This window comes from Mya arenaria, chromosome 10 (genome assembly GCF_026914265.1).
Source record: "Mya arenaria isolate MELC-2E11 chromosome 10, ASM2691426v1".
NCBI lineage: Eukaryota > Metazoa > Mollusca > Bivalvia > Myida > Myidae > Mya > Mya arenaria.
Genome location: NC_069131.1, coordinates 57,477,095 through 57,492,902, shown reverse-complemented (window position 1 = coordinate 57,492,902; position 15,808 = coordinate 57,477,095). Strand labels below are relative to the sequence as shown.

At 36.5% G+C, this 15,808-nt stretch overlaps 1 protein-coding gene across 4 annotated transcripts in view; it reads right to left on the bottom strand.

The window, feature by feature from the left end:
• Positions 1-1,074: 1,074 nt before the first annotated feature.
• Positions 1,075-15,808, bottom strand: part of LOC128205330 (zinc finger protein 62 homolog) — a 77,257-nt gene continuing 62,523 nt past the window's right edge. The window contains exon 5 of one of the 4 annotated variants that reach the window (XM_052906890.1): positions 1,075-1,782. In XM_052906890.1, coding sequence (XP_052762850.1) covers positions 1,589-1,782 — 194 coding nt within the window. In that variant the 3' untranslated portion in view covers positions 1,075-1,588. Of the gene's footprint in view, positions 1,783-5,242; positions 6,157-10,588; positions 10,801-13,972; positions 15,389-15,808 lie in introns of those variants that run through there. The other 3 variants (XM_052906887.1, XM_052906889.1, XM_052906893.1) reach the window with 3 other exon arrangements.

The window sequence follows — 15,808 nt, the reverse complement described above, 5'->3', positions numbered from 1 at the left end:
AATTTAAAAATGTATGTCAAAACGAACCACAGGAATTAAAAGAGGTAGAGGGGTTCTTAGATGTGTTCAACTCTAAATGCTAAAAAATATTAAGGCGAAAATGTATTTCTTCCTGTTTTTGCGTACACGCTATTAAGTTGTGGCCTCAAGTTCCTAAGTTGTGGCCACAAGTTACTAAGTTTCTTTTAACCAAAAAAACCTATATTGATTTTCATACAATTCATTTGTATATTTTAACTAAGAAGTAAACAGTTTACATATAGTTTCAACAAAAAAATTCATACTGTTTCAACAAAAAAATTCATACTAACACTTTTATTTTCAAAAATCTAAATGATACCAATTAGAAGCAAAGGGAAGTAATTTGACAATTGGTATTGACCGATTAAATGTCATTTGTTTAGAAAACTTGTGCTTAAACTTGTTCATGTGAAATTTCGTCTGAAAGTGTTCAGTATTTCTCCAGTTATTTGTAAAAAAACAAACACGGAGGCTCTTTTTTAAGACGAAACAGGGTAACTTACCAGTGCCAGTGTAGTGTGGTTCGATGTTTTTTTGTCTTTGTACATTTATCAATTGTTGCAATGGCAAAAAGCTTGCAGATGGAAAGGTGTTGGAAAGGTGTTCTAGTTTGTTTAAATGAATTGAGTCATTGTTTTTGGTACATTTTATTAGGACTTAGGCAAACGCCCAGTCCTGTTTACAAAGTACTCCACCCAGGTATCTACATATAGTAAGTCAGTGATCAAGTAACCGTTGGACATCCCCATACATTTCTTGTAATAAAGTATCGCATGGACCTCAGGATTTTATCCGATATTATCGAAGACTCTGTTACAGTTATAAACACTTTTTATTTCTAGTTATTTAACACTAAAACATAATGGGGCTTTTGATTTTCACGCTCTCTTGTATCGGCTAAATTTTATATTTTGACCAGATAGCGCTTTTTTATTCAGGTCGTAGCAGGTTATGCAGACCTATCAGAAAGTCAATCAATTAATCAAATCTTTATTTCCTCTTATATAGAAGCTATGCATTTTATGTATTTACAGATTATAAAGTGCTCTAACATTGAGCAATATAGAACAAATTCACACAGTCAACATAATCAACATACATGTATATGTAAGTATAGTTACACATATGTACATAGTTTTTAGATTTTAAATTCCAAATTATCTTTTAATGGGTCAAAACTATGATTTTGATAGTATATGTAGTGCTTATAAACATAACTAAAGAGTTTTTAAAAAAATGATTGGCTCTAAATGTGAGTAAATTTGGATGAAAGCTTTTTAAATGGTTAAGGAGATGTATGTGTATGAGAGTATCGATTTAAAACAAATCAATTGTGGCAGTATTTAAAATATAGCAACACTTAAATGTGAAATATAAATATAAAAGTGTTGCTTTGCATAAAATATCATTATGTATAAAAATGTATTTATAAAAATAATGCAAATCACGGTTTCGAGTCATATAAAAAAGGCAATTATGTGAACTATTATTAGTGGTCCGTTTATTGAATGGTGATGGTAGAAACTGATCATCTGAAAAGAAGTCTACGTAATAGGCGTGATTATTCTCAGGGCAACTGACCCTTCATGTGCACAACTAGATGAGACTTCATGTTACATTTCTGTCCGAACCGCTTTGAGCATACCGGACATTGGTATGGTTTCTCTCCAGTATGCATTCTCACGTGACGAATCATGTCTGCCTTGTGAGGGAACTGTTTCCTACAGGTTAAACATTCATGGCCCCCAGTTGACGTGATTCCTGAAACAAATATAAAGTCAAATCAATGGCATTCTATTAATACCACCGTGTTCAAGTGCTCCAACGAGATGGGGGTTGTGGTTCGCCTACGTATGACAAATATGCAGGGAAGTTCAGGGAGTAAGACATTGTACCTACATGTCATTGTGTGCAATGTGGAAGATGATACCCATTTGATAAACTACATTTTTCTCCAACTAAATTTTGTTGATACGTGATTTAGACAGACATCAACACCATAAGGACTTTCAGGTACATTTGTTCAGTAAATACATGTTTAATGCGGATATATGATTGTGCGCCTACGCAGGCGATAAAGATCGTACTAATTGCGTAGGTGGACTATTTTCTATTTAAATACTTTTAAAACATGGTTATGTTTAATTTTATGTTCTTGTTATTGAATTAACTCGCCACTGCTCCTTGTTTATACCATTGTTTATGCTCAATAGTTATTATGTATTGTTCTTTGACTATGAAAGGTATACAATGGTCAAAAACAAACCATTCTTATTTGGTCGAATTTTGAAATAGGGCCATAACTCCTGACATACATAAGTCGAGGTAATCAAATGTGTCCAATATATTCTGCCCTAATATTATAGTAACAGACAATGTGAATAGTGGATTTATACTGGCAAAGGTTAGGTAGTGGGCTATGCCATTTGGGTCAATTTTTGACAAGACTCAGCTCATGTGTTACTGGGAATGCTGGGATAGTGTATATAGTGGAAGGGTAAAGGAAGAAGGCTTTGTTGTGCTATTGGTCTGCGGTAAAAATCAAGCGACTATTTGGCTCTTTTATGACCTTTTAAATCATACTGTAGTCCGCCACTGACTATAAATACTAGTGTATTTCCGTATTCTTACTTATACAAGATTGTATATTAAAAAAATAACTGAGCCAAAGACGTGTATTGTAGCTAACTATAATAACAAACTGAAGTAAGTTTAACATAAGTTCCAAGGAGTAAACCCAACGCTCGTCTTTCCTGGTTTTCAGTCAAACAAGGTGCATTATTCAATAATTTTAAAGCAAGTGTTATACACCTTGCTATAAATGTGCATTTTGTCTCTGGCAGCATGTGTACCAAGTTTCAACAGAATATCGGTTTTAAGTTATGGCCAAGACTGTCAGGACTTTGACAGATGCCGCTGCTGACGACAACGAATCCGTCGACGACAATGACAACACAAAACCATCACAATAGTCTGAACTCGAAAAATAGGCAAGATACAAGCATGACCAGAACCGAAGCTCAATAAAACAGCAATAAGCAAATAAAGCCGACAGTAATTACAAAGAGTACACAGGTGTGGATTAATCTATAACTATAAAATGTCTACGATAGTAAAAAACACACCCTCATTTGGTCAATTTTGACAATTGCCATAATGCCATTAATTAACACTTCTTTGATATCATGCACACATAGGTAATTAGCGCGATCGGGATTGCTTTAATTGTAGTGTTGGATCGCACTTTAATACAAACACATGTTTGGTGTTGATAGTTTGTAAGATTATTAAAGTTATCGCAAATGTCCGCCCCATCGAAAATGGAGGGGGGGCAAATGTCCGCCCCCTCGAACATTGAGGGGGGGGCAAATGTCCGCCCCTTCGAAAACGGCGGGGGGGGGGGCAAATGTCCGCCATGGTCCAAAAGGGGGGCAAACATCCGGGGGGGCAAATGTCCGGGGGGGCAAATGTCCGTTTACCCCTGTTTACTTATGTCGAGACAATCGAATATATAAAGTATCCTACAAATGCATATATGAAGTATTTATACTATGTGACATGTTGTCATTGTTGCTATGACAACATAAAATCAAATCACAACAAAAGTCAACTAAATGAGGTATTATAAAACCACTTAAACCATGTTTGTCCCTACATATCCTAATCCTAATTATTCCAGATGTGGCTGTTTTTGAATGCTGTGTTATGTTTTTTAAACACCCAGGTAGTACAAAAAGGCTTAACAAGAATCTGCGATACACCAAAAAATATTAAAATGATATTCGAAATAATGGAAATTACTACAAAATCATAATATATTAATTATGTTCAAAACTTATGAAACAACTAGAAAACTATACGTATACCTTGGAATGTTTTAATCTCATCAGTAATAAAACAATATAAGGTTTCTTCTACCTATTAATGTAACGATAGTGCTACTGTATCAAAAACAATTATTTTTCAGTTCTCCGTATGGTTGGTATGCATGTGCCTTTTCCTTTGAGTTCGGTGTTTGAAACTATATCCACAAATTGAACATCTATACACCCATCTTTTTAAAAGGAAGCTTTGTTGGCATAAGTTGCGAGAAAACTTCTTATTCTTGACTTCTAAACTGCAGTTATTTTTTCAGATGTGGCTTAAGATCACAGATGTACTTGAAACATTGTGTACATTGCCCTTTCACTTGAGCATGTGACCTTTGATCACAGTGTTTTCCAAACTTGCGTCCACAAATTTCACAAGACCGATTTTCCATATGCACATATGCAGAGTGGTTCCACAAGAAGGATTTTCCGCATACTGCACACAAATGCGTCACAGGGGCATCTGAATGTTAAAGTTGCACATGGCGTTTTAAAGCATCTTTACGTGAAAAGCCATTGGGACAAAAACTAGGAGTGGATTATCACCAGAATGAGAAACAAGGTGACGTTTAAGAGTGTCCTTCATTCGATAAACCGCTTGGCACAGGTTTCATTTGAAGCTTGTTGGACTCTCTGGAAAAATAGTGTTGAGTCAGGGACAGCCATTAAAAGAGTTGAATTGCAGGTTTGTTAAATTAATAATTTTAATAACAAACATAGTAAACAAGAGCGGCGCCAGTTTTTAAAGTCGAAAAAGGTGCACAATTCAATAAATAATTAGAGTTACGGACCTTGCTGAATATGTGTACACAGGCCTTCCAGCAGCCACTAACAAAAAAGTAGGAAAAAGGTAGGAGGTTTTCTGACAGAAAAGAAGGAAATAGTAGGAATATTTTTTACAAAAAAGTAGGAAAAGAAGGAATATTTTTGGTTAGATATGTAATTATTAATAGCTTAACTAGGAGATGTTTTTAATGCAAAATCATACCATTCTATATGCCACATTGAATATTTTAGTGAATGATGCTTGGTCGGTTTCTGTTGCTGAACTGTGTGGGTGAAAAGATGATGCATGTCAAAGTGGAACATGTTGCCACACCTTTCAACAACAGAAACCAGCCAGTTTGACATCTTTTGTTCATTTTCTGCGAATAAAACTAGCACAAAGATCAAACTTTAATATTTTTGCGGACTTTATTTTCAAAAGAGTAGGAATAGTAGGAGTTTTTAGAAAAAAGTAGGAAAAAGTAGGAAGCTGTTAAAAAAGTAGGAACGCTAGAAGGCCTGTGTACACTGTCTTAAGTCCCAGGGGACACATACACACCCTTCTATTTGAAAATCTTCAAAAAATCAACATTTGTAAAATTTATTTCAAAGATTATATATACATTTATTCATTGTAGTGAACGGTTACATTTACATATTAAAACAAATCTCACACCAAAAAAATGCAATAAAATTTACACTCAAGCAAACACTAATTAATACACAATATTCATTATAACTACGCAATGCTTTATTTCAAAAACCAATAATATCCCCATAGAACGGTTATAAGGTAAGTGATTATGTTGTATATATGTTTTTGCGTTTATTGTGCATATTCGTTTCTAATCAAGCTCCCATATTTTATCTGTGCAAACTGCACCACTTACAGTCGTGCAACGCGAATAATAAATACGATTCACGCCAACCGCTTCGATCTTTAAACAGTGCGTTGGTCCTCGTACGGGTGATACGATTTGTTTCATTATTATTCAGATCGAATATCGTAGCTATTAACAAATAAAACTCCGCAAGTCCTTTATATGATTGATAATGTGAGTCATGTAACGGTGCGAACATTGAGGGTGAATCCCACTGTGTACATATAAACATTCCAAAAACTATGAGAAGTCCTTCAAATGGGCGATTAGGTGAATCTTGTAACAGTGCGAACATTGAAATTGAATCGCATTATTTTGAGATCAACATGCTGAAACTGCAAGAAGTCCTTCAAATGGTTGATATGGAGACTCTTGTAACAGATCGAGCATTGAAAATGAATTGCACTATTTTAAGATCACATGTTAAAACTGCGAGAAGTCCTTCATATGGGTAACAAGGTGGGCTCTCATGTTGCCTTTCCGCGCGAACGTCTTGGAACAGTGTGGACACTGGAAGGGCTTTTCGCCAGTGTGGACCCGCAAATGCCGCACCATGTCAGTACGGCTAGGGAACACTTTGCCGCAAGTTAGGCATGCCAATTTTCCCGTGTCGATCACTCCTGAAATGTAAATATTATCCATTGCAATACACAGTACGGAAAATAGAACTATTACAATATAGTTTCGGTGGATCGTGAGCATGTTTCTGAAAGTTAATGTTCATGTTAAGCTACGAAGGTCTATTCCACTCAATCCAGAACCATAGGTCTCAATACAAGTTGCAAATAATTTTAGCATGGTTACAAAGTTTTAAGATGTGTAAAAATGTTGAGGTTGAATATTCCGCTTAGTTCCTTATTTGGTCTGACAAAACTCGTTTACGACCTTTACCCGGAGTTAAAGATTTCCCAAGAAGTGTGACCGAATTGGGTTTGGGAATTTGGCTTCTAGAATGTAAACAAAGATTTTTATGTGACATGATCTATTATTTTAAATACAATTTGTAAAAAAACATCTCTGACTAGAGAAAAAGCAGGCATTTTGCTTATAAAATGACATTGAAGATGATAATGACTTGTTTTATTGAACGATATATGTAGACGATAGAGATCATCATCTACAAATCTTTTACCAAACTTTAATTTATAAATGTTCTGAAATCAAGAATGAAGTCAGTGTTGCATAAGCTAGCTCTTCATGTTGATATGAGTAACTAAAGCTTATAAAATACGATCATCTTTAAGTTAAAGGAAAACAACTCCACAGGGTTGGGTTTTCTTCCATACATTATGAAAACAATGTTAGCATAATTGCTAGAACGCATCTTGAGGCACAGATTCAATTAAGATGAGCTTGTTTTAAAAACTCATTGGCCAATAGCTGTGACCCATAAATGAAACAATATCTGGATAGACAAACTATGAGAGCCTCAAATATTCATACAATTGATAGGTGGAATACAGCTAATCCAGGAGACTGTCCTAATTACAGGTAACAACAGGCACCATTAACATTCCAGTTTGAGAAACTGTTTAAAGGCATTCGCTTTCTTGTAAAGAGTTAGCTCGTTAGTTTATTGTCTTTGTCATCACACTAGACGTACATGATAATCACATTAAATATCTTATGCGTTGTGCATGTTACGAGAACGATTTTGTCTGTTTCATGATCCTGGTATCTTAATAAATTCTCTATACTGTTCTGTTCTATGATTCGGGTGGAAATCTAGGAAGGGTAGACTTCAAAGAGACACTTTTTCTCTCCGCCGAAATAGTTATATGCGTTCGGTATCAACAAAGTAGATTCAATGTTTCAATTATTTTACTGCGGAAAACAATAAAAGATATTAACTACATTTTCAAATTTTTCAATTAAGCTCCGTGCTCACCTTTATATATCTATATTCCATATTTGTATGTTTATTAATATCGTTAAGTTACAGAAGTTATATTTTAATGACACAATAATTACTACATCCACAAAAACAAAAACGTACAAAAAACAATAATGTCGAGACCATTTACAATGAATAGCCACCATAATGTAACACATGTCAGCTATGCCATTTAACGGCAAGGAAAACAATATGAAAATCTACATACAACATTAAACAGAAAATCATGTATATGAATTGGTCTCAACCAGAAACAATTACGCATTGGTCTCAACCTCAAACATGAATATTAGATGAATAAATTTGTCTCATTTCGGCATTCCATATTTCACACACACACACAACACACACGCACACGCGCACATACACACAACCCACCTCGCCAGAGAAAAAACATACTTCTTTATGTATTCAGCTTTCATAAAAAATATTGTGCGGCTCACAGACACACCTTGAAATACTACAAGTTTTTAGACTTCAATAATTATACGATCGTCTCAAATAAATAATAAAGTAAATCCATTACTTTATTGACGACATGACAACAAGTCCATGGACAATGAGGCAATAAATTATATGACAATGATTTTTAGAGTGTTAATTTGTGTCATCGATGCCAATAAAATTGTCTCACGGTTTGTTATAACAATGCTACATGGCGGGAGATGAAATCGCAAACATCTGCTTCTCATTAAATTTCATCCCTCAATATATATACTTTTCAAATTAAACTTAGTTTCAGTAGTCAACTAGTATCTATATGTTGCTATTGGTGTAATATTTCCAAATACAATGGCGACAACGTCGTATTCCAACTGCTTTTTATGTGCGTGAATTAAAGCGCATTGATTTGACTATACAAGAAATACTTATGGGAACCCATGAAACAACATGACACACTCAGAATGTTGCAACTGCTAAAACAATGTATGTTAAATTCCAAATAAGCCTTATATGGGCTTATTGGCAGTGAGAATGCAATTTACCGCTCCAAATCATTCAGTTCTACAATTTCTTTTCGATGTGCAAACTAACATTTACCAATCCAAATCATTCAGTTCTACAATTGCTTTCGATGTGTAACATTACATTTACCACTCCGAATTATTCCGTTCTACAATCGCTTTTCGATGTGCAAAATAACATTTACCACTCCAAATCATACAGTTCTACAATTGCTTTTCGATGTGCAAAATAACATTTACCAAATCAAAGCATTAAGTTCTACAGTTGCTTTCTAAATTGCTTTTTGATGTGCAAAATAACATTTAGCACTCCAAATCATTCAGTTCTACAATTGTTTTTCGATGTGCAACATAACATTTACCAAATCAAAGCATTAAGTTCTACAGTTGCTTTCTAAATTGCTTTTTGATGTGCAAAATAACATTTAGCACACCAAATCATTCAGTTCTACAATTGCTTTTAGATGTGCAAAATAACATTTACCACTCCAAATCATACAGTTCTACAATTGCTTTTCGATGTGCAAAATAACATTTAGCACTCCAAATCATTTTGTTCCACAATTGCTTTTTGATGTGCAACATACCATTGAGCACTCCGAATTATTCAGTTCTACGATTGCTTTTCGATGTGCAACATACCATTTAGCACTCCAAATCATTCAGTTCTACAGTTGCTTTTCGATGTGCAAAATAACATTAACCACTCCAAATCATTCAGTTCTACAATTACTTTTCGATGTGCAAAATAACATTTACAACTCCAAATCATTCAGTTCTACAGTTGCTTTTCGATGTGCAAAATAACATTAAGCACTCCAAATCATTCAGTTTTACAATTGCTTTTTGATGTGCAAAATAACATTTACAACTCCAAATCATTCAGTTCTACAATTGCTTTTCGATGTGCAAAATAACATTAAGCACTCCAAATCATTCAGTTTTACAATTGCTTTTTGATGTGCAAAATAACATTTACAACTCCAAATCATTCAGTTCTACAATTGCTTTTCAATGTGCAACATACCATTAAGCACTCCAAATCATTCAGTTCTACAATTACTTTTAGATTTGCAAAATACATTTACAACTCCAAATCATTCAGTTCTACAATTGCTTTTAGATGTGCAAAATATACAGTTCTACAATTGCTTTTCGATGTGCAAAATATCATTAACCAAACCAAATCTTTCTGTTCTACAGTTGCTTTTCGATGTGCAAAATAACATTCACCTCTCCAAATCATACAGTTCTACAATTGCTTTTCGATGTGCAAAATAACATTTACCTCCCCAAATCACCCAGTTCTACAGTTGCTTTTCGATGTGCAACATAACATTTAGCACTCTAAATCATTTAGTTCTACAATTGCTTTTCGATGTGCAAAATAACATTTAGCACTCCAAATCATTCAGTTCTACAATTGCTTAAAATTTCGTATGCAAAATTACATTTACCACTCCAAATTCCGTACTACAATTGCTTCTCCGTGTGCCAAATGACATTTACCACTCTAAATCAATCAGTTCTACAACTGCTTCTCTATGTACAAAATCAAACGTTGCAAACAAATCGGCATTCGTGTTGCCTTCAACCGGAACTTTTTTTGCTACCAAGGACATAACACCGATCTTCATTTGACAGTCCAACTGTTTCTTCAGATGCACAGCCAAATGGGACTTGCTGTTCCTGTTGTCCTGTGAACACAACAAGACCACCACTCAGTAGTGTAGCTGGTTCTTCCATGTGCACAACCAGATTGGACTCCATGTTGCTCTTTACCGACAATCTATTTTGGCTTTTGGAGCACAACACGATCTATCTCTACACTGACAAATACATCAACATCCGGAAGTCTAACTGGTTTTTCCATGTGCACAACTAGATGGGACTCCATGTTGATTTTTATCAACGATCATTTTTGGCTTTTGGAAACACAAAACAATACACCTCAACACATACATGTCACTTATAAGTCCAAAGTGTTCTTCGTGCGCACAGCCAGATCAGACTCCATGTTGCTTTTTACCGACAATCACTTTTGGCTCTTTTAACACAAAACAATTCTACTCTACACATACAACTTAACTCAGTAGTTCAGCTAGTGTTTCAGGTACACAACCAGATTAGAGATAATTTTACATTTTACCAACAAACTCTTTTGGCTTTTGGAACACATAACGATACATCTCCACACATACATGTCACTCAGTAGTCAAGCTGTGTCTTCAGGTGCACTACCATATGCGCCTTCATGTTGCTCTTAACAGAAAATCTCTTCAAACAATGCGGACACTGATACGGCTTCTCTCCCGTATGGGATCTCACGTGACGAATCATGTCGGTCCTGTACGAGAACAGCTTGCCACATGTCGTACACACGAGGCCACCACCATCCACTTGTTCTAGAAATGAAAGAAATATGATACATTAATAAACAACGAGAACAATTGGCAATATCATTCAAAATAAAAAGCATCGACAAACAAGTCAAACAAATCAGTATTCTCTAAATATTTATAAATGCCTTGTTTAGGCCCTGTGACCCTCAACGATGGTCCTTTCGAAATTAGATGCCTGGAGATTCTCGTATAGAAATGTGTTTATCAATTGAATTGTTATTACATGTATATTAAAACATTTCAAGTCCTTTAATATTATGGGTCAGTCTAAGCTTTCATCTGTCCTTTCACGTTCTGTCCTTTGTCAAGTCTTGGCCTTTCCAGGTCCTGTCAATTCTTGTCTATCCTGTCCTTTGTTATGTCCTGAACAGTAGCTTTGTAAATAATGAAAGGCTCAGATGTTCATATGCTGTTTCTGATGTCAGGAGTGCAGCATTAAATACCAAACAAGAGATGTTTGTCAAACATTATGCCCCCCCTGAGCGCCATGTTGTCAGGATTATATGGACAATTGAATGAAACATGCATGGACCGAAATGACAGCTGATTTGTTGCCGTTAAGGCAGTTTTAAGATTATGACCATTAAAGTGTGAGGATAGAGTGTGTTATGACCATGACCTTTGACTCTATGAACTCAAAATCCAGAGTCATCAGCTGGTCACCAGAAACCTAAATGTCAAGTTCGAGGGCCATGGGTGCAGGCATTGTCAAGTTATCACACAGGCAAGTTTTTTTTGTTCAAGGTCACTGTGACCTTGACCTTTGACCCCTTAAATCATAAGGGGTCATCTACAAGTCAGATGCAACTCCAAGTCAATTTGAAGGCCATGGGTTCTAGCATTGTTGAGTTATCACTCGGACAACCTTTTACCATTCAAGATCACTGTGACCTTGACCTTTGGCTCTATGAATCCTAAAATCAATAAGGGTGATCTACTGGTCAGGCTTAACATCCATGTCAAGTTTAATGATCATAGGTTCAGGCATTGTTGAGATATCAGTGGGAGAAGATTTGTTAACTTTTTTGCGTTAAAGGTTACTGTGACATTGACCTTGGCCTGATGACCCCCAAAGTCGAAAGGGGTCATCTACTGGGCAGGCCCAACCTTCATGTCAAGTTTGATGACCATAGGTCCAGGAATTGTCGAGTTCGCTTTCAAGGTCACTGTGACCTTGACCTTTGACCCCTAAAATCAATAGGGGTCATCTACTGGTCAGGCCCAACCTCCATGTCAAGTTTGAGGGCCATGGGTGCAGGCATTGTTGAGTTATCACTCGGACAACCTTTTATCATTCAAGGTCACTGTGACCTTGACCTTTGGCCCAATGACCCCTAAAATCAATAGGGACCATCTTCTGGCCAGGCCCAACCTTCAAGTCAAGTTTGAGGGCCATGGGTGCAGGCATTTTTGAGTTATCACTCGGATAACCTTTTACCATTCCAGGGCACTGTGACCTTGACCTTTAGCCCAATGACCCCTAAAATCAATAGGGACCATCTTCTGGCCAGGCCCAACCTCCAAGTTAAGTTTGAGGGCCATGGGTGCAGGCATTGTCGAGTTATCACTCGGACAACCTTTAACCATTCCAGGTCACTGTGACCTTGACCTTTGGCCAGATGACCCTCAAAAACCATAGGGGTCATCTCCTGGTCAGGCCAATTCTCCAAGTCAAGTTTGAGGGCCATGGGTGCAGGCATTGTCGAGTTATCACTCGGACAACCTTTTATCATTCAAGGTGACTGTGACCTTGACCTTTGGCCAGATGACCCCCCAAAACAAAAGGGGTCATGTACTGGTCAGGCCCAATTCCAAGTCAAGTTTGAGGGCCATGGGTGCAGGCATTGTCAAGTTATCACACGGAAAACCTTTAACCATTCAAGGTGACTGTGACCTTGACCTTTGGCCCAATGACCACCAAAAACAATAGGAGTCTTCTACTGGTCAGGCCCAACCTCCAATTCAATTATGAGGGCCATGGGTGCAGGCATTGTCGAATTATCACTCGGACAACCTTTTACCATTCAAGGTCACTGTGACCTTGACCTTTGGCCCGATGACACCAAAAAACAATAGGGGTCATCTACTGGTCAGGCCCAACCTCCAATTCAATTATGAGGGCCATGGGTGCCGGCATTGTTGAGTTATCACTCGGTCAACCTTTTACCATTCAAGGTCACTGTGAACTTGACCTTTGACCTGATGAGCCCCAAAAACAATAGGGGTCAGCTACTGGTCAGGCCCAACCTCCAAGTCAAGTTTGAGGGCCATGGGTGCAGGCATTGTCAAGTTATCACTCGGACAACCTTTTACCATTCAAGGTCACAGTGACCTTGACCTTTGGCCTGATGACCCCCCAAACAAATAGGGGTCATCTACTGGTCAGGCCCAACCTCCATGTCAAGTTTGAGGGCCATGGGTGCAGGCATTGTTGAGTTATCACACGGAAAACCTTTAACCATTCAAGGTGACTGTGACCTTGACCTTTGACCCGATGACCCCCAAAATCAATAGGGGTCATCTACTGGTCAGGCCCAACCTTCATGTGAAGTTTGATGACCATACGTCCAGGAATTGTTGAGTTATCACTTGGACAAGCTTTGGTCTACCGACGGACCGACCGACCGACCGACATACCGACATGCCTGTGCAAAGCAATATACCCCTCTTCTTCGAAGAGGGGCATAATAATGCGACGTGTTTGCACTGTTCAAACATTTGAGGATAAAATGTTCACAACATATAAGTGGTGCTATAATTACTCGTATTTCGTTAAGTCATACAAAATTATGTGGTTTTATATGGCACATGACTGTATTCATCTACTGTATAGTTATTTATAATTAATGCTGTACGCACTAACTTTCCAATTTTTAATCACACACTTGACTAAGGTTTTAACGAAATATCACGTGTGACAATCTTTAATAATGAGACAATGATTACATAATGTAAATTACTTTTCCCAAGCATGTGTACTCTGAAAAGCATCCTATATATTTCACTTACTGTTTGTATTTCTCATTTCATCACAAAACTCATGTGATCATCTGGTTCAAAGGCTAAATGGATACATAAATAAAATAAACTGTGTTGGTTAAGAAATTTTATTTCAAACAAACACAATTAACTATGTTCAAAAGCCATGAACGATAAAATGATAAGAGATGACAGACAACATTTATTAAAGAGCCATTTTCATGTGTGGTATGGAATCTGTCTAGAATTGTCTAAGGGGTCTACATATGCCTTAATTTTAAATAGTAATGCAATATAACTACAAAGAATCAAGCAACCTACATGTATGTCTTTTATTGTCAATGGCATTTGCATGTAACATACAGCTTGTCATCATCTCCAAACATCATTCATGTTTAATTAGCTGATATGTATGTACATGTGTAGGTCAAGAGCAAATTAACAGAATATATGCTTTAAGCAACATGAAAATATGGATAAATATATAAATGACTTTAAGGTAACCAAGAAAATAAAAATGCATACAGCACATAACATCAACACAGTGTACGAAATCATTGCACAATTAAAGCAACTTACAGGGCCAGAAAGGTATTATATACGTACAACTTTAACGGAACGTTTTCACATCAATCAGTAGCAAACTGATTAAAAACATGTTTACATTTAGAGGAAACAAGCACATTTAAATGCAAGAACAATTTTTAGTATATACATCATTGTTTGTAGAAATGGGACACACACCCATTTTGCGACGTGTTAGTGCAAATCGTGCTTGAATACGTACATCTTCCAGGCTTTCATGTGACCAATAACAAAAAAGTAGTGATACAAGTAGGAAGATTTTCTTGAAAAAGAAGGGGAAAATAGGGATATTTATAGCAAAAAGTATGGATAGTAGGGCATTTTATCTACCTTTTTGGATGCAAATAAATGATTATTCAACATATTCATCAATTGCAATATACATATATTTATCATTGCTTAGAAACCAGTGCTTTAAGAGATTCAGGTACAGAATGAGGAGATGAAGCTGGAATGGGTGTCAACATGCACCAGTCATTCTCATCATAGAACCCCTCTTTCAGCACTGGAGACCTACTGCATCAAACTAATCCTACAAAAGTACTAGAAATGGCTTCCATTTAAGAAATGGCTTCCATTTAAATCAGGATTTAGAAAATTCCAAACAATGCCTTTAGCTAAACTTTTCTACTATTTCTCGAACTATCATTACAAAATAGTAGGGATAGTAGGGATTTTTCAAGATACAAAAATGTATGGAAAAGTAGGAAAAGAAGGATTCGCTTGAAAGCCTGATCTTCGTATTAGTAATTACGTTTTCCATTGCCATTGGACAAGGTAGTGCCACTGCAATGTAGATCTACTATTTTCCGGTTATTGACATGCAGTCACTATACAATGTATCACTATTGCAAATGGACAAGGTAGTGCGTCTTCAGGGTGCTTTTTCTTGCGAATCGTTTTCCACATGTAAAACACTCAAACGGTCGCTCTCCGGTATGAACTCTGATGTGACGAACCATGTCCTTCCTCACGCGGAACTTCCTCGTGCATGTCCAACACTCGAATATGCCATCTTCGTTGGTGCCTGAAAAATAGATGAATACAGTGACTGTTATTTGTTTAGGAGTATTCTGTAAAAGTTATTTAACGATTTTTGATGTTGTACCGGATTGTTGATGCATTAGTATTAATATTCATAAAGTAGGGATCGCTGCAATTATACACAAGTAATAACACACTTACACATGGTATGCATATATTTATGTATATATATTTCACATGTTCAAGATTACGTCATGTATACAGAATCTTGATGGATATTTCGGACATAAGTGTTAACATTTGTCACACATTCACGCTTTAAAAACAGGATAGTTTTTGGTAAGGATGCTTCTACTTAAAACTACCCAAAACTTAAAGGCAGTCATACTGCATTTTTTACTTAAATTGTCGTTTGCACAGCCTCGGCGGAAAAATAGTGCAAAATGATATTGTCCGAAAAAGC